We start from the raw sequence: 19,666 nt of genomic DNA, 5'->3' as shown, positions 1-19,666 counted from the left end.
TATATGCTTTAAGAAAAGTGGTGGGAGTTAGTCTGCCAAAAGTCACCACGGAGGAAGGATCGGTCGCCTTTTATTTTTTTTGCGTTCGTCGGGTTCGAACTGAGGACTCCGAGCTCCGTGTCGTTAATGTATGATTTTTAAATATTTTTTATTAATTGAATTTTTTTTATAAATTTTAAAAAAAATTTCATTAAAATCGGATAATAAATAAAAAAGTTAAAGATGGCGGCCGTAACGGAAAATGCAACGGTGACGTCATCATCCAATATGGCGGAAAACACAATGCCGGAATTTTCGAGAACACAATGACGTCATCCAAAATGGCGGATCCAAGATGGCGGATCCAAAATGGCCGCCGGGGTCAAGGTCAAACTTGTCCCGTTACGCTATGTCCCGTTACACTCATCCAAGATGGCCGCCGTGACGTCACAATCCAATATGGCGGACAGACAATCACAATCCACACCCAGAACCCGTGCGCTCGGCGCCCCTATTATATACTACTAGCTATAAATACAATTTTTATTAGGATGCAATTTTGTCTATAATTTTTTTGTAATCTTTACTGTCAATTTTACGAGCTGGCACTTATTTTCAGCGACAATAGATTATAAAACAGAAACTGAGAAAACAATCCCGAAATATTTCTGTAAAATATGCTTTATGTTATTCATTTTTTAAATTTTACCATGAATAAATTATTTTATACGTCTATGTAAAACAAACATTTTATTAAAAATTTTAATTTAATGTAAAAATCAATTTACGTTAAAAGTAGTAATAATTTAGAATTTCTGAGTTTCGGTGACGCCTTTGCCCACTCACCGATGGATTGCCATTGTGATTATACACACGTCTTATATTTACTATAATGTGACTGAAAAACGTTATATAATTAACGTTTATTTTTATTTAATAGTAATGAATAGTATTAAAAATGTATATTATTGTCATGTTATAATTGCATGTCTGACATCTAACAGGTGCACAAGTTAGTATATTTAGGAGTATTATTTCTGTGACAAAACAACTTATGTAATTAATGTTGATTACATCGAATCACTGCAAGTCACTTTTGGAGAAAGAACTAATATCGTGAAACGAACAAAAATGCTAGCTGATTGTGAGCTATGGCACAAAATGAGACGTGTGCGGTTAAAAGTCAGTAATTTCGGCGTTGTTTGTCGCCGGAAAGAATCTATGTCCTGTTCAAATCATGTTAAACAGTTACCTACTTTACATGCCCCCGTTTTCGACACTGGCAATGGAGTACGGTGGTCGCAATGAGCATATTGCCATTCAGAGGTTTCAAGCACAAACCGGATTAGTTGTACAGAAGTGTGGTTTATTTTTGGATCTCTAATACGGATATTTCAGTGCTAGCCCTGACGGACTTGACCAAGGGCTCCAAGAAACTGCAATAAGAAAAAGAAAGTTTTTTCCACGTGTCAATGAAACGGAAGTTTAATTATTAAACGTTCACACCTTTATTTTTATGAGCTGCAAGGGACTTTAAACATACATAGCGCGAATACTGTTACTTCATGGTAATGTCTGTTGTTCGTCAGAATTTACAAGTAGAAAGAGTAGAAAGAGATGAGCTCATGCGGGAAACAGAAATGTTGCCGAAACTGACTAGATTTTATCGTAGGTGTTTTCTGCCTGAGATAGTGGTGCCAAATCAAAGCATAGACAGAGCCATTAGAGAACCAGGCTACATTTTGGAAGCTGAAAGAAGCTTGGCAGAGAAACAGCAATCAAGACGTCAAAAACTGACCCGGAAAAAGCAAGGGATAAATGAATGTAAATATAATTGAAGTAAGATATTTTTGTTCTTTGAAACTCTAGACGATTGCCATAAAATGTTCTGTTGTGTTCAAATTTGTTCTAACATCGAAAACATTAAGTTAAACGAAAGAAAACAATTTTTTTTGGAAGTAACTGTACATGAGTTTTTATAAGGTTATAATTTTATCTGAAGTTTATATTTTAATTCTGTGGAGACATACCTTTTAAAATATTGTTTACAATGAATTCCGAAGAACTGATTATAGTTGTTTATTTTGATTATAGTTATTTATTTGTTTTGTATGTAGTAGTAATATACGTGTCTTTTGGTCTCTATGCTGATATAAACTGTGTTTCTACTATCAGTTATAGCCTATGGTTTTTCTTCTCATTTTTCTATTTTGTATGATATATTATACTGAATGAGTAAATGTCACTATTATTTTGAATTCTTTGTAAAATATGAAATATAAAACATGATTTTCAAACCTAATGTATTTTCTTTAACTGTGGTTCACATTTCGCAACAACTTAAGAAGTGGTCATTCTACGTAATAACTATTTGTAGTACCGGTAAATGTAATAATTAATACACGGTTACCATTAGTTGTAGGTACAATCATTAGCATTAAACATTATGGCAGAGGGAACATACATTTTTTAAAGAAAAGTTAATCTAATATTGTGTTAATCCTGATTTAGACACATTTTTCACAATACCAATCTTTTGAGCATTGTCATAGCCACATCCTCTGATAAGATCCTTCATAAAGATTAACTCATATCGCTGAATTTACTGATCAATAAAGAAAAATATTTGTAAAATTTACAGCTTTGAAACGTATGGAACCGTATTTATGTTTCAAAAATACATAAAACATTTCTTGTAATTATTTTGACACATTCTCAGCTGATATTAATTGCCTGAAAATAATTTTTAAAAATCAACGCAAACAACTTTAATTATTATGTAATACTTTAGCTGTGAAGTTATATGTGGATGAAAATTATACAAATTCTGGCAGGTTTCATTAATGTTTTATTATTATGAGGTTTTTTTTCTTGCAGCAATTGAATATTAAAAACGTAAATCGGTTTCAGCTAAAAATGCCCTACACTTAACTGAAATTAATGATAAAAACATATAAATACGTTAATGTGTAGTTCTTACTAACTTATAACAAACTTCTTTATCTTGGAGAGATCTCAGTTTCGCAAAAAACTTCGTTTTCAAAGTATAGTTATATTTCAATGATACATACAAACACACACATACATATATATATGTATATATATAATTATTTTTCATGCATTAAGCACAATTTTACTCTACTGAAAATCTCTGTGTGTATTAATAAATGCTGATTTATCATTATTTGCTTGGTAATGGGAAACTAGAAGGAAATATATATATTTTTAATGAGGTTTGGATGGCCACTTCTAGAAAATTGAGAAAATGACAAAGTAAATACGAACCTTCGTACACACGTACTGATTTCACGTTACTTCTATGTAGGGACTCGGAAATTTCGTGAATTAATCTGGAATCAGGATAGAATTAAATGTTTTAAATGTGCTCAACCCATGTTTGCTTTTCCTTTGGCTGATTTCTTATCCTAGTTGATCAGCACTACCTGATTTACTTTTTTTTCTTCTCCTAGTTGGGCATCGCAGAGGGGTAGCTAATAACTATCGCCCAAAAATGAACTCAGTGGAACAGTATAAATGTTTTCATACTAGCTTGCGACAAAATGAATGCGCGAAATTTACCTATCTCTATTTATAGGCCTATACAGACTGATAATACTGGCTGTGATTCGATTCGCCAGTAGTATAGGAATGTATGTCCGGGCACAGGCGCCAGGCGCTGGTGTCGGTGCCGGGTCAGTGACCGACCGACCTCTGAAGTCACGGCGGCCATCTTGGACTAAAAAATTCCTTAAAATTTCTCAGAAATGACTCAAAATGACTCAAAATGTCCCATTTTCCAGGGAAAAATTCCCGTCTCGAGGGAAAATTTACCGTTTTTAGATCTTAAAAATACCAGCGGGTAGAAATATCCATATTGAGGCTTAAGCATCCATGTCTACAGCTTCCGATAAGCCTCTGACGTCATAATTTAATATGTCATCATGTAATATGACGTTACAGTTGCAATTTCCGTTACGGCAGCCATCTTGAAAATCATTATTTACTATCCTATTTTAATGAAAAAATTAAAAAATTAATAAAAAAGCTATTTATGAAAAAATTTAATTTTTTTCATTAAAAACCGGATGATAAATAATGATTTTTAAGATGGCTGCCGTAACGGAAATTGCAACGGTGACGTCTTATTACATGATGACATATTCAATGATGACGTCAGAGGCTTATCGGAAGCTGTAGACATGGATGCTTAAGCCTCAATATGGATATTTCTAGCCGCTGGTATTTTTAAGTTCTAAAAACGGTAAATTTTCCCTCAAGACGGGAATTTTTTTCCCTGAAAAACGGGAAATTTTTACAAATTTTGAGTCATTTTTGAGGAATGTTTAGTCATTTTGAGGAACTTTTGAGTCCAAGATGGCCGCCGTGACGTCAGAGGTCGGTCTGTCATTGATCTGGCACCGTCACCAGCGCCGGCGTCTGTGCCCGGACATACATTCCTATACTTCTTTCGCCTCTTTTTACTTTTCCGTCCCTGTTTCAGGTAAGAGGTTTAACAGATTTGGTAACCAACCTTGTTTTGTCTAATCTGGTATTTGTCAGTCTGCATTTATTGTAGGTCTTGTCCGCACTGGCCTGTAGATCATAAAAGACCAACTATAAAAATTTCCATGTTCACATATTATATAGTTCGTTAGGAACGCTGCATCTGCAAAGTTGTTGACAGCTCGTCAAGCATAACTTTACCGTCGTTACAGCCAATATATGACTGAAACACTGTTGATTCTTATACTGGAAAGCTTAGACAGTACTCTGTAATTTTTTTTCAATCAAACTGAAATATTCATGCACACAAAATTACAGATATTTGTAAATATGTACATTTGCACGAAAGCAAATCGCTGCAAATGTGGGATTGTATTATTGCCCGGGCATTTATTCTTTGGGTTGTCCCAGTACCTGAATTAGTTACAGTTATTTATAAACATTTCCCTGTATAACTTTCCACGACTAAATGTGCACGCACAAAAGCACAATAAACAATTATGAAGTCCAATTTCTAAATATTATTACATTTTCCAAGGGTTAAAAATGTACCCTTGTACAAAAAAGTCGTAATATAATATTATATTGCAATATTCGTAAGCGCGACAGTAAATATCCAGCTTTGTTTAGAAAAACGCAAATCATAAATTCAAAAATAACCATAACAATGTTTTGTAGAAATTTACTATATTTTCTCTAGTAATATTACGAAATATTTCTTGGCAACCGATTTCTAAAGGAATTTTGTGAAAATGTCCAAAAACATTTTTTTTCTGTGTAAGGAATACTATATTTAATTATAATAAATTATTTTTATACTACTAATTAACAGATTACTTCAGTTTACAAGTTTGCAAGCTAAGAACACATATCCATGAACGATACGGAGTACTTGATTTACCTATTGTACTTGCACTTGGCAATTCTTTTATAAACTCTAAGTTTTAATACATACTTGTATTAGGTCCTCATTTTTTACATTTCGTTACATTGCCAATGTGTAGCAAGTATATGTATGTATGTACATCGTATTTTATTTCTTACGAAATATTTGTGTCTTGAAATAAATAAATATATTTCAAGAAACGCATCTCGACTACTGTTTAATTTTTTAATAAATGACAAATTGTTTAATGTTATGAAAATAGTCCTGCCCTATAACTCGTATATATATATATATGTGTGTGTGTTTGTATATATATATATATATATAATCATGTTTATATATAAACATAATTCAAACCTTTGGTCACAAGTGTAATATTCGCATACATTATGTGGATAAGTTAAAATATTTTTAATTTAAAAAAATAGGTTTGTTCATAAAATGAAATGTGTGTGTAGGAAAACCCGCCAGAGTGACGGGGCTTATGTTATGGGACGTGTAAGTGCATGTCATCCTTGAACGTGACATGCAATAGATTTCAGTTTAACTGACCATTGGTTGTAGGATTATAATTTAAAAAAAACGTTATCAATGTCGTATTATCAGAATTCATCTCCAAAAAAATCCTGCTCTATATGATGCCTAATGAAGATTCCGGCTGTCCCGGGCACCGGGCTTCTAGTGCTGAAGCTCTGCTGAGTGGGTGTGCCTCGCCTAACCGTCCGCCCCTAGCTAGGCACGCGGCTGTTCTCCTCAGTTGGACACAGAGCTGGCAACACCGGATGAACACCTGATCCCGCCGGCGCCCCCCTTCCACCCTTCTGCTCACTCGCTGCCACGGTCTTATCTCTGTCTGCGATCTCTCGCTCTCAGCTCCACCCCAGCTGGTGACCGTGATTCACAACCGCGACCTTGAAGCTTGCCCTTAAGCCGAAAGGGGGGAAGTCTGGTGACCTTGAGTAGTTCACTCATTTCCGTCTGCACACTTCTCGTGGTCACGTGTGTTAAGCGGAGACATATAAATGTTTTGTTACAACTTGAACCTACAGACGTAATATTATTCGTTGTATTATACACGTTCATCTTTTTACTTTGGTATAATGTTTTAACATTAAATAATAAAGTAAATCAGCTAGCGTAATTTTAATCTTTGCCGAGGAATTCCCAGTGGTCCAATACTTACGTGAACCATACTGTACCACTTTTGCCGTGAGGTAGTAAACAAGCCCCGGATATGTTTATGTGTAGCGGCCTCCCGACCTTTAACCAGAGGCTGGGGAATATAACACTTGCCGATCCGAGCCACACACACTCAGCAACTCGACAAAGCGTTTGATGGAATAAGTAAAGACAACGTTTAACAGACTTTTTAATACGGCGCCACTGATTGCGCTAAAATTATTTTGGCGCAATTTTTGTATCCCACATGTGACCATTTATAATTTACTATAAGCATGGATAACAAAGTTTAACCACTTTACACGATAGACGATTCTTTATTTTATATTGTACGAATGCTAGAATAGTTTTTCACGTATCTGCTGCATACTTCTGCAAAAGACACGCTATTTGTAAGTACGTAAATCTAGAATTTTTATTTTGTCAATCAAACTCGGTACTTTGCGATTCATATTCGGTTTGAAGTAGTACTATGGCCTTTCTATTTAGAAGACTTTGACCACAAAATCGTGTGTAACCGCACACACTGCACTTACTTTGTTACGGACACTCAGACGAAGCAGATACTGTGGCTGACACCACGAGACTGGCAGCAGCTTGTGTGCCGCACGTGTGTATGGCGGCGTGTGGCGCGCTCGTAGGCCGTGCGACAAACTGTGCGCGGCATGCGGAAAAATAAAAAATAAAATTCAACATTTAATATTTATATTTACAATTTATTATTTTTATTTTTTCACCCGCGTTTAGTGAAAACTGCGGATGCAAAGTCCGCACAAAGGCGGGCCGTCTATACTGTGCGTGCTTGCCGACCTATTAGAACACAGGCGGTGTTTTATGCCTTTTGACCTTGGTCACATCGAAACATCGCGGTTATGGAACAACGCGGGTAAAAGTTATGTCCCCCGACAACCGCGTTAAATAGGGAGTGTACTGTATATGTAAGAATTGTATAGGTTATGTGTAGTACGAAAATTAAGTGTTGATTTTCTCATAAACAGTTTTACTTTTTTTTTTGCTGTTTATGGTCATACTATCACTTAACACTTTTAAGTTTTCATAGCAATGAAAGTTACTGAAGCCAGCTACTATCCAGGTTTAATAATAATATTAATTAAAAACAATCCAAATAGAGGTCATGTTGAGTTGCAGTGGAATTTTATGAGAGAAAATTAATTTTTAAAATCATTTTAATGTACCATACTACCATAGCCAAGTTATTAAAAAAATTGTTTTAAAAAATACACATTACATTCAGTCTTGTGTGTCACAGTGTCGGACTGTGATCAGTGATACAGATGTGAGAGTTTTGTCAGAGCACAAAAATTTCATATAGTAAATGAACAGGATATCATGTATGCTAATAAGTATTTTAAACTTTTGTTTAATGTAGGCTACATAAAGTAAATGTTGCCTTGGCAATTTTGAGTAGGTGTAGCATAAAATTTACAAAATGACACTTTTTATTAATAAAAAAATTTAATCCCAACTGGAGAGGCACATATTGACAGCTGCTTGTTTTGTTCAAGGACATGTTACAATCGAAATAACAGTAACCATACCAGTGACAGTAAAGTGATAAATCCTTATTATACAAATAGAAATTGCTACAATCCCAAATAACAGCAACCTTTAAAAATAATGTATGTCACATACTAGCCAACTTAAACAAACAAAAGTTGGTCCATGAGAAAACTGATTGGATATGGAACAAAAACTATGCTATGTTGATAGGTAGCAAGTTATTTTTTATGGCTATGCACATTGGTATCAACATTGTCCCTAACCCCTCACAGTATTCTGACAATTCAACATTTGAATATTTGCCCCCACTGTAAACCACTCCCGCTCCCACTCTCTACCCTTGTTGATAGGGTACGAAAAGCGAAAACTACAACAATGGGGTACTTTATGTTTGTTACAGATAGAGAGAGAACATCAACACTTGGTTGCAAAAGTTCTATTTTATCAAGTTTAGAAAGTAATGTGTCTTTCTCGACAGTAAGTAGTGAAGAGGATTCAACTGAAGGATATCAGGCTTCTTCCTCTACACATGTACCACATGGATCTACTACCTTGATGGATAGGTTTACCATACGCACCACAGTAAACATTAAAAAACAACTAGATTTGCAAATAGCTCGCTTCATATTCGGTACAAACTCAGCATTCAGGCATGTCGAACATCCTGAGTTTGTAAAAATGGTTCAACTTCTTCGCCCTGGCTACAAACCCCCTAACCGAAGGCAAGTTTCAAATGAACTTCTAGATGAAATTTACTCTGAGAAATGGATGGAGGTGAAGAAAAAACTATCCGGAAAATCTGTGTGCATGGCTCTGGATGGTTGGAGCAATGTGCACAATAATCCAATTGTGTGTGTGTCCATGAGTGATGTGCTGGACCAATACACTTATCTAACTGAAACCATTGACACTGAAGATAACAGTCATACTTATGAGTACCTGTTACAGATAGCAGAAAAATCAATTAAAAACTGTCAACAGTATGGCTGCCGAGTTCGAAGTTTCGTTACTGATAATGCTGCCAACATGGCAAAAATGAGGGAGGAGCTGGCAAGAAAAGACATAGGAGATGTTATAACATACGGTTGCTCAGCTCATCTCCTCAATTTACTAGCACATGACTTGCAAGTAGACAGCATTATGGAACATGTTAAGCAAATAGCAAAGTATTTCAGAAACACCCACTTTGCAGCTGCTAAGTACAAACTGGCTGGTGGAACAGCTCTCGCTCTCCCTACGGATGTTCGCTGGAATTCTTCAGCTGCTTGCATTGAGTCTTATTTGAACAATTGGCACATCATTACCAAAGTCTGCTCTGAAAATCGAAGTGCCATCGAACCAAACATAAGTGCGAAAGTGAGTAATATTGGATTGAAACAAAATGCACAAGACTACCTTAAAAAACTCAAAACTCTTTCAGTCTCTTTAGATAAGGTGCAACGTGATGATTGCACCATTGGTGAAGCAGTTGAAGTTTGGCTTGATCTACAGGATTTTTTCAAAAATGATAATGATTGTTACTCCAATGAACTAAATTGCTTTATGAAGCGATTTAACTTAGCTGTGACTGATGCCCATCTCCTAGCTAACCTCATAGACCCACGTTTTCGAGGGGAGAGATTGAGTGAGGAGCAACTTCACTCTGCAATGGAGTATGCTTTAACATACCACCCAGATGCCATGCCGGATATTATTAAGTACAAGGCAAAAAGTTCACCTTTCAAGGAGTACTTATTCAGTCCTGTAACACTAAAAGAGATTAAACCTCTAGTATGGTGGATGGCTTTGGAGAAAAGTACTCATCATGCAACTCTGAACCTGGCACATCAGTTACACAGTGCAGTGGCTTCGTCAGCTGGTATTGAACGTCTTTTCTCCACATTCGGGTTTGTGAATAGTACTGTAAGGAACCGGCTAGGAACAGAGAAGGCTGCCAAATTTGTAACTGTTTTCCGTGCACTTAACTAACAAAAACAAATTTTAATTAGGTTAGATGAACTTAGTGGAACTGTGACCCTAAAAGGTATGACGGGTTTGACCCCAAGCAGTGCTGGTATTTTATGTTTACGTGAGGAATGTGTTTCACTTCAAAACTTCTCATCCTAGTCTGGATATTTATCACAATTGGTGACTTACAATGAGACAGTGATGCTTGTGATGAAAATGTCAATCTGCAGTTTTCGTTTTCGCAAGAAATAAAACTTGTTTTAAAATACATATAAAAAAACATGTTTAGAACAGAATGTTTTAAACATTGTGTTTTAAACTTGTTTTATTCAGTGTGTATTGTTTTAAACAATTTTGAACATATTGTTTTAAACATTTTGTTTTAAACATGCCAACCCTGCACAAGACAGTGTGCATGTTGAATGTAATTTGTGAGCTATCATTATTGATACTACGTGCGTGCACTCCATACAGGTATCAACCAGACAAAACATAATGCCAACCACCGCTGGCTACATTTTCACATTCTACAAGTGGTAATAAAACAGATAATTGAAAATGTGTCTGAAAGAGAATTTACACATAGTAAAACTGTCTATTCCTGTTAATTAGTAAATTGTTATTTCCTAGCAATGGATTTTAACGGGAAACAAAGTTTTTACGCAACTACAACATGAGTAAAAATGTACATAATACATCTTATGGAGAAAATGACGGGACCAAATCATCTGATGGTTTATGATGGGAAATCGTGCAAGAATGTCTTAAGAAAATGTAGTTAACTGACAGAAAACGTAAATACTGGGGTTTCAATGTTATGTTTTCATTTCTTCTTAATTTTTTTGGTGAAATACTTGCAGCCAACGTTTACCTGTCTAATTCATATTCATTCTGTGTATATTTATTTTTGGTGGGATAGTGGTGATGCAGCATGTGGAAGTGGAAGGAGTAGCCTTTCTAAAATAAACATATGTTAAGGAAACTAATATAACCCTTCCAAAATATTGTCAGGTTACTACACATAAGAAATTGTGGTGGTAAAATTATGAAGAAGAGTGAGAGAACTAGAGTTAGACTGATTGCAACTTGGAAGCCATGAGAGAGGGATGAGGGGCGTAATGATGAGGTGGAGCATTGTCAGAATGCATCAGTGGGAAAAACAGGAATATCCATAGCAAATATACTGGCTCACTGCAATAACCACCACATTTCCCACTCTTGAACAATTCTGGTACAAACCTGCTGGGTACAAAACCTATTTGTGCGAGGCCAGTGAACTAAACCCAGTTTCTTAGGAATTCCGGCACTGACTCAGTCATCACTCTAGACCAGCGGATCCCAAAAGATGTTCCGCGGAACCCAGAGGTTCCACGGCAGGTTCACAGGGGTTCCGTGAGTCAGGACGAATGTCATATAAAGCAGGCACAATTATTGTCAAATAACTATTTTGAAGGAGTTAGGGTTCAACCAAAAAAGTTGACAATAGGGTTCCCTGGTCGAAAAAATTGGGAACCGCTGATCTAGACAGTATCAGTGGCAATAAGTTGCACGACCCACCTGCTTCTGCAGAGCAGCCAGATCCTCACATGCACTCCTCAGCGCGGCAGTCTCCGCTGCAAGCAGCTCGCTTAGCAGCCGCAGACGCTCCTCCTGGTTGGCACGGGCCGTGGTCTCCACCAGCTGGGCATCCTGCTGGCGCAGATGCACAGCCTCCTCCACCGCCAGCTGCTGCATCAGCTCACTCTTGACTGCACACAAACATGTTGTTGCTATCCTTTACCCTGCCAGCAGGTCCGCCTGCGCAAGTATGCGTGCTTCACACAACACACCCCATCATGACCCAGGACTATGGATAGGATAGAGTTAGAGCCATGTCACATGCTTATGTGGAGAAGCTTAAGGCAATAGCATGTATAAGATAACGTAATATTGAATGTTATGTAAGCCAAGTAAAATGCCTCCATCTTCCTTTGTCCTTCCACCATTCCTCATTCTTCACTTTATTCCATTATTTTCCTCTCTCTTGCACTCATTTAACTGTCTGTTCTTCCCATCTCCTCCTTGGTCTTCCTTGGGGTCTTCTTCCTGTGTACTTCAACACCATCATTTTCCTTGACAGTCTTTCATTCCATTCTCTGACATGGTCATACCATCTCATTCTCACTTTTTCAATGATGTTATTCAAGTCTTGTACTCCTGCTCTTGCTTGTACTATCTTATTCCTGAGCCTGTCTTGACTCATAACACATCATACTCCTCATAAACCTCATTCCTATTGCTCTGGTCTTTCCAGCATTTCTCTTGTCTACAGTCCAAGTCTCTGCTCCATAAGTGACTATGGGCACAAAGTAGGTATTGTACAATATTCATTTGCACGTGAATGACACCTCCCTCTTTCGTACCAAATCTCTCACCTGTAGACTGCATCCCCTTGTTGTCCTCACCTACAATTTCCTCCTTGTTTTTATCCCCTCCCTCCAATACACTTCCTAGATAGGTACTTGAAGGTTTCTACCTTTTTTAACACAACACCATCTAATACAATGCATCTTTTTTTAACTTCAGTTTTGTTCCTCATCATACCTATCACTTCACACCTTTTATTTGCTGAATCCCATATGTACATTTCCTTACTTTCTCACTCCATGCTCTTGAACTACATCTTCCTTTTCTCCCCAAATCATTAAATCATCAGCAAAAAGCATGGCCTTCATCTTTCCTTCTCGAATCTTATTATCCACTCTCTTCATTATTCTCTCCATCACTATAATAAAAAACAATAGCAACAATGCACAACTTTGCTTCACTCCGTTGGCTTGTTTAAAACACTTCGTCATCCATCTTCCAGTTCTCACACTGCTACTGTTTCCCTTATACATAATCTTCACTCTACTTATTAACTCTTTCTTAATCCCAGCTTCTACCACAGCCTGCCAAACATAATGTCTTTTCACACTGCCAAATACCTTCTCCACATCCAGGAATATCATTACTAGATCTTTCCTAAATTCAAATCTTCTTTCCATTAATTGTCGCATAGCAAAAATCAGATCTACGGTAGACCTTCCCTCTCTAAACCCATGCTGCTCCTCACGCCATTTGCCTGCCATGCCCTCCGGAACTTCTTTTCCAAGATCTTATTATACACCTTTGCACAGTGGCACATTAATGTGATCTTCCTATAATTCTCACAGTGGCAATATTACCCCTTTACTCCAGTCCTCTGGTATCTATTTTTCTTTCAAAATACACCTCACCATCCTATACAGCAAATGAATTCCTACTTCTGCTGCTCTTATCATTTCTACAGTCAACTCATCCCTCCCTGGAGCTTTGCCATACTTCATCCTTATCATACAATATCTTCATCATACAATTCTGAAAATACTTCCTGCTCGTCTGTTTCTTCTTCCTTCTCATTATCATTTGGGTTCAGCAGCTTTTCTAAATAATTACCCCACAGTATCTTTTCCTCTTCTGTCTCTGCCATTCTTCCATCTTCATTTATCACTTTAACAGTCTGACCCTTTTCTTTCCTCCGACTTCGTACTTGGCTATGTAATAGTTTCTTACTTCGTTCAACATCTTTTTCTAGCATCTCTGTCCATTTTTGCATCCATTTTTTTCTCTGCTTTTCTACTACGTTCTTTGCTTTTCTCTTTCTTTCCTTACTCTACTTTTCTGTGATGGAACACCTGCTTTAAACCATCTTTGTTCTACTCCTTCACTGCTTCTATCGCTCTCTCATTCCACCATGGTGTTTCCTTACATTTTCTTTTATTGCTCATGCTTCCACACTCCTCCTCAGTTCCAACCAGGCATTTCTTAAATCTAATAATGTTTGCAGGCTTCATTTCTTAAATCTATCCCATTTATTCTTGACACCTTCACATCTTTTCCCAGCAGGAAATAGTCTGACGGATTGATGTTCACCGTCCCAGCTGTACCCCTATCTTGTGTGTGCACAAGTACAACGTGCAATTTTTAAGAGCTTAAAGCTGCTACTTGTTTAATGTCAAGATACTTTCTGTGGCCACACATTCCATTAACATTTAAGTGTTAAAGTTCTTGTTTCTTTACTACTGATGCCATTTCCATAAAATTTTATACATAGGTAGCCTGTAAATGGAACAAACACATAGGCTGCATATGTGTATCATTACTTAATTCCACCCCTAAGGATGGTAAAAATAAAATTACATAATTCTGTCTTATAGAAGACACACATTCGGAATGAATTATACACTAACAAAGGAGGAGTACTTGCCTCTAAGTTTGACAAGAACAACACATGAAACCTTGGAGTTTCCCTGTTTCTATAAAAGTAAGCAATGTGGTTGTTATGTGATCATAAAATTAGAATTGCCATATAATTATATGACTTTGACATTTATATAATAGTAAAACTATACAAATAAACAATTAGAAGACATCATTTAAATGTAAAATGCCTTTTAATAATGTAATATAACCACTTTTGTCCTCCTTACTATTATATGTTTTTGAATGGCTAGTGTTTGCTATTTAATCACTTATTCTCTATTTAAATTATTTTTGTGAATTTTACAATGGAACTAGCTTGATGCATTGGATTACAACATATGATACATTTAATAAAATCACAGTTTGAATTGAATACCCAATAAAATAGATGGTGGTATGGGCCACAAACGTAATAGAATTAAGAATTAGCCTACTACGTACCCATGTTAAAAATTTCTATAAATAGCTTTTTTATTAGTTTAGAGGTGCGGAGGGGTAATAATTGGACACTGTCCGAGAGGGGTAAAAACTGGACACCCAAAAAAATAATACTTAAGAAAGAAAAAATGAAGTTTTAAAAATTTACTGAATCTGTCAATACATTTCGTAATGAGGTGGCATAGAGCACTCATTCTGCCATTTTCCAACCGTAAAAAAATAATGTTTGAACCCCTTGAATTTTACGCTAAATAACTTTTGCCTTTAATTTTGTAACTTTTATGGTCATGGCTAAACCGCTTGTTATAAAAACATATAAATTATCCAGGGCCTAGTTTAAATGTTATTTTAGGTACTCCAGTAAGTTAATTTCCATACCTAAATTTAAAATATCAATTTCAACATGCTATTTAAAACTTAAATAAGTGGGGTAAAAATTGGACAAATGAAGAATAATGTATTTTTTTCTGTTTAGGTTGGTTACATGTTCTATGCACCCTGTTGTGTAAATACATAGATTTGCATGTTATGTAGGCCTTATGTTGACTATGTTTCAGGTTAGGCTATGCAATAGGGCTATCTAGTAAGGCTAGGCCTATGCAACTTATTCCAAAGTTAAGAGTGGCAAAATTCTTACAAAATGCCAAGACAATACATCCCCAAGAACAAAACTTATACAGAAGAAGATGTAAGGAAGGCAATAGAAGAATACAAAGAAAATAAAAAATTATTAAGAGAGGTAGCAGCAAAATATAAGCTCAAGAAGTCATTTCTACATAATAGGATAACAAAATCGGCTTTAAAACAGAGAGGTCGAAAAACAGCTTTAACTTTAGAAGATGAGAAGGAGTTGGCAAACCATCTGCGGGACTTGGCCAAATGGGGTTTTGCTCTAACCTCAAAAGAGATTAAAGAAGTCGTGAGAGATTATGTTGAAAAAAATTGTATTATGACAACCTTTATTAAAACTACGAAGCTACCTGGGAAAGACTGGTTGTGCAATTTCATGAGACGGAATAACCTAAGTTTTCGGAAGTTGGAGCAGTTGGATGCTACAAGAAGAAATGCTACATCTGATCCGTTTATTGTTTTTGGATTTTATTCTTTGCTACAAGAAGAATTGGAAAGGCTTAATATTAAGGATAAGCCAGATCACATCTGAAACTTAGATAAGACATATCTGCCATCTGACCCTGCAAGAGTAGTCTGTGTGACAGGAAAGGGGCAGAAAGCACACCGCAACATTTCTGGTAGTGGAAAGGACAATACCAGTGTGTTGGCATGCTGCTCTCCGGATGGTAGGTTGCTCCCACCATTATTTATATTTGAAGGACAAAATCTGTGGTCCACCTGGAAAGGTACAGCAGACCTTCAAGGTACTATGTATGCTGTTTCGGAGAAAGGCTACATGACTTCAGCTGTTTTCAGAAGTTTTTTTGTGAAATTCTGTGAAGTTGTACAACAATGACCGCTATTGGTAATTTTAGATGGTCACGTTTCACATTTGGACTTTGAGGTTTTGCATATTGCCAGGCAACAGAATGTTACGATTTTGAAACTACCACCACACACGACCGAAACTTTGCAACCACTTGACAAAGCCTGTTTCAAACCATTAAAGGATAAATGGAAAAGTGCACTGTATGAATGTCAGCGTTTAAACCAGAGAAAAATAACCCGTTCAGAATTATGAGATATGGTTTGTGGCATATGGCATTCCAGCATTACACCACAGTGTGTTCGAAACAGCTTCATGTCAACAGGTATCTGTCCTATTGATAAGACCAAATACCCTAGAGAGACTTGATCCAAGTAAAATAGATACATTTCTGAACTGTACAAACATCAATCATAATGAGTACAAATTTCTGAAACAATCTTCAAGTAGTGTAGGCCTACTTGCCACAGGCAGTGCAGCTGGTACCAATAGCAGGAGAGTTTCTCTTCACCGTCTGTTCTTTCAGAACTTGATGGCCGACTTGCAACTCTCTCTTCAGGTAAGCTCTCCGCTCTTGCAGAACATGATGGCAGACTTGCAGTACTAGCTTCAGGTAGTCTCTCTGCAGATCCAGGACTTTCAATACTGGGTTCCAAATGCTTATTTTGAATACTTAACAATATTTTAAGTGTCTGAAAAAATTAAAAAAACATAAATTATTCACTGTGAACTATTTTGAAGTATTCCGAGATGTTCCACATAAAAAAAAATAACCTACATGTGTATTTCATTCAGATTTTTTTATTAATAAATTAATGCCTTAGGACGCCACCGAACAAATGTTAAGACAAAAACTATACAGGTTTCACTTAAATAATTTTTTTAATATATTGAAATGCATTTTCTCACAAACTGACACATCAAAAAGTTGACCAGCGGAAAACTTTTTTTTCTATTTAAGATAGATGGGGGACGAAAGCGTGAAAAATGTTCACAATGAATTGAATTAGTTTTTAAAAGCAGCTCCATCTCAATTGCTTCTACAGTTTCCGTGGAAATAGCTGTTAAAGATGTGTCTTATCAGTACAAGAGCGCACTGCAATAGAGGTTTCTCTCACAAGCTGCCGTCGTAAGAGGAAACAGGGTCGTGTGTTTAGATAAGTGGGGTTCTGTCCTGCAAGCAATTTCAAATACATGGCTTCCTTAGTCAACCAGTCAACCATGTATTTCCTTAGACACTCATTTCTGAAAACCAGCCTGCCAGTTAGTATCGCGTCTCGCGACGAAGAAACACGTTGTGTCCGGTGACTCGTTACAGTTATAATTTTGACAAATTATATATTAACATGCGTGATTTTATTTTCTACATTTATTTTTATTACGTACATATACAGGGTGGCTACCAAACTGTACAGAATAAATTCCCTGACTTTTCCAGGACAATCATTTTTATTCCCTGACCATGCCTAACAATCTCATCAATTTTTTTAAGAGTAAAACCTTCTTATTTTTACATATTATAACTAACTTATCAGATAACATACACAAATATATGTCAAAACAAAATCAGACAAACAATAATAGCTTTAAGAAATTAAAATTTTTCGATTATAGTGTATGTTAAGTGATGATGAACTTGCTAATATTTAGTGAATTATATATAGGTACTAATGAAAATACAAATTCTTAAGCAATATTAGCAAACAATCTTACTTAAGAGTTTTTATTAGTTTTTCTATGTCTAATTGTAAGGTAACAAATTAAAAGAGTAATGGGTCTTTTTTCTTAATAATGTACGTAATTTTGTTGCCTGTAAATAATAACGCAATTTTTGTTGATTATTTCTAAAACATAAAAAATAATTAAAACTTGTATACTTATAAAACTGAATTTTATTCACTTAAATAAACACATTTCATAAATAATATTTCTTTAACTAGCTATAAAATAAATCCTTTTATAAATTAAAATTTTTCGATTATATTATATGTTAAGTGAAGATTAAAAACAACTGTTACCTATATATGCCATTTTACCCAATTATGTAAATTATTGTTTTATTTACTCATTTGATGTATAGATAACCCAAAAAAGAATAATAGTCTAGGCGTTCACAACACTGATCATTATAAAAAAAATAACTACTATAACATACAGAGAAGATCGCCTGCAGTAGCGGTAGCAAAGCGAACGAACTATCTGTGACCTGTCTTCTTTGAATTCGAGATGGGAGCGGACGAACTGAAAGAGCTACCTAGTTCGCACGTGTGTGCTTTTTTTTTTTGTTCCCAGTCGTGTAGTGCTTCTTTACGTTTTAATTTTCAGATGTACTATTTATTTTATTTTGCTGTCCTCTTTGTGTAAACGTTTTTAATAGGAGCGCTTCCGGTCGTGAACTATTATGCGCAAGTCTAATGATTAGCTACCGTAAAATGGGGTGGATAGGAACAGTGGGGTGGAAAGGAACAAAACTTCATGTAAATATAAAAAAAATCATGTGAAGCATAATTGCAGTGCAATGTCTTTGAGTTAATTTTTTGTCAGTTTGCTAACATGATACTAAGATGAGAAATTATATTTTACATTGTTGGTACCACTGAGTAACAAATAACACAGCTGTAAATTTTGTGCTCTAGATTCTATGAAATATTTATTCCCCAAAACTTCATCTGTAAGTATAATACTACACTTTATATACCTTTAATGTAACTTATTTTGTGTTAACCTAAGGTCTATTTAAAAATTTTCTTATGTATATATATATTTTTTCTTTTCAAACATGTGATGCTAACATTTTGTTTTTGTGAGGTTATGTTTATGTAACTGTGGGGTGAATAGGAACACTGAAGAAGAGTGTTCCTATTCACCCCACTCTGTATAGAACATGTTTGTAGGTTGTTTCCTTACCATAGAGTAAAAATATATACTCTGAAATTTATTCCCGATATTACGTACCAGTTTGTATTTTGTTTTTGTTGCAGATTATGACGTGTGCCTAAACATTGCCACGAAAATATCAACCAGTTACTGAGCGTAAGCATGCAGATTGCCCACCACATATTCTCAAGTTGGCTGTTACGCACATTCAAAATGGTCTTTCTTATAGAAAGTGCTCACAAAAATACAACATTCCAACGACAGTGTTGCACAGACACGTTAAGAAAGGAGATAAAATAAAAAAAAAAGGTGGACAGACAGTTTTAAGTGAGGAGGAAGAGAAAATATTGGTTGATCGTCTCCAAGTGTGTGCTGAATGGGGATATCCCCTAGATTCGCTTACCTTGCGATTAATTGTAAAAGATTTTCTTGAGCGACAGGGAAAGAATGTGCTCAGATTCAAAGACAATACACCTGGTCGCGATTTTGTTTATTCATTTTTAGAGCGTCATAAAGAAGCTCTGTCAGCTCGGATGTGCCAGAATATTAAAAGGGCCAGGGCAGCAGTGTCACATGATGAACTGGAGAAAGAGTTGATGAATGTTCCCCCTACTCATATCATCAATTTCGATGAA

The 19,666-nt window shown here is 35.9% G+C and overlaps 1 protein-coding gene across 10 annotated transcripts in view; it reads right to left on the bottom strand.

The window, feature by feature from the left end:
- LOC134527962 (oocyte zinc finger protein XlCOF6-like) overlaps positions 1–19,666 on the bottom strand; it is a 93,393-nt gene that overhangs the window by 51,762 nt on the left and 21,965 nt on the right. For 6 of the 10 annotated variants that reach the window (XM_063361063.1, XM_063361068.1, XM_063361061.1 and 3 more), the window contains one exon: positions 11,573–11,763. In XM_063361063.1, the coding sequence (XP_063217133.1) occupies positions 11,573–11,749 (177 nt within the window). In that variant the 5' untranslated portion in view covers positions 11,750–11,763. Of the gene's footprint in view, positions 1–11,572; positions 11,813–16,615; positions 16,847–18,309; positions 19,233–19,666 lie in introns of those variants that run through there. The other 4 variants (XM_063361064.1, XM_063361060.1, XM_063361062.1 and 1 more) reach the window with 4 other exon arrangements.

Source organism: Bacillus rossius, chromosome 1 (genome assembly GCF_032445375.1).
Source record: "Bacillus rossius redtenbacheri isolate Brsri chromosome 1, Brsri_v3, whole genome shotgun sequence".
Taxonomy (NCBI): Eukaryota; Metazoa; Arthropoda; class Insecta; order Phasmatodea; family Bacillidae; genus Bacillus; species Bacillus rossius.
Note: the sequence above shows the minus strand (reverse complement) of the source record. Positions and strands in the feature narration are given on the sequence as shown.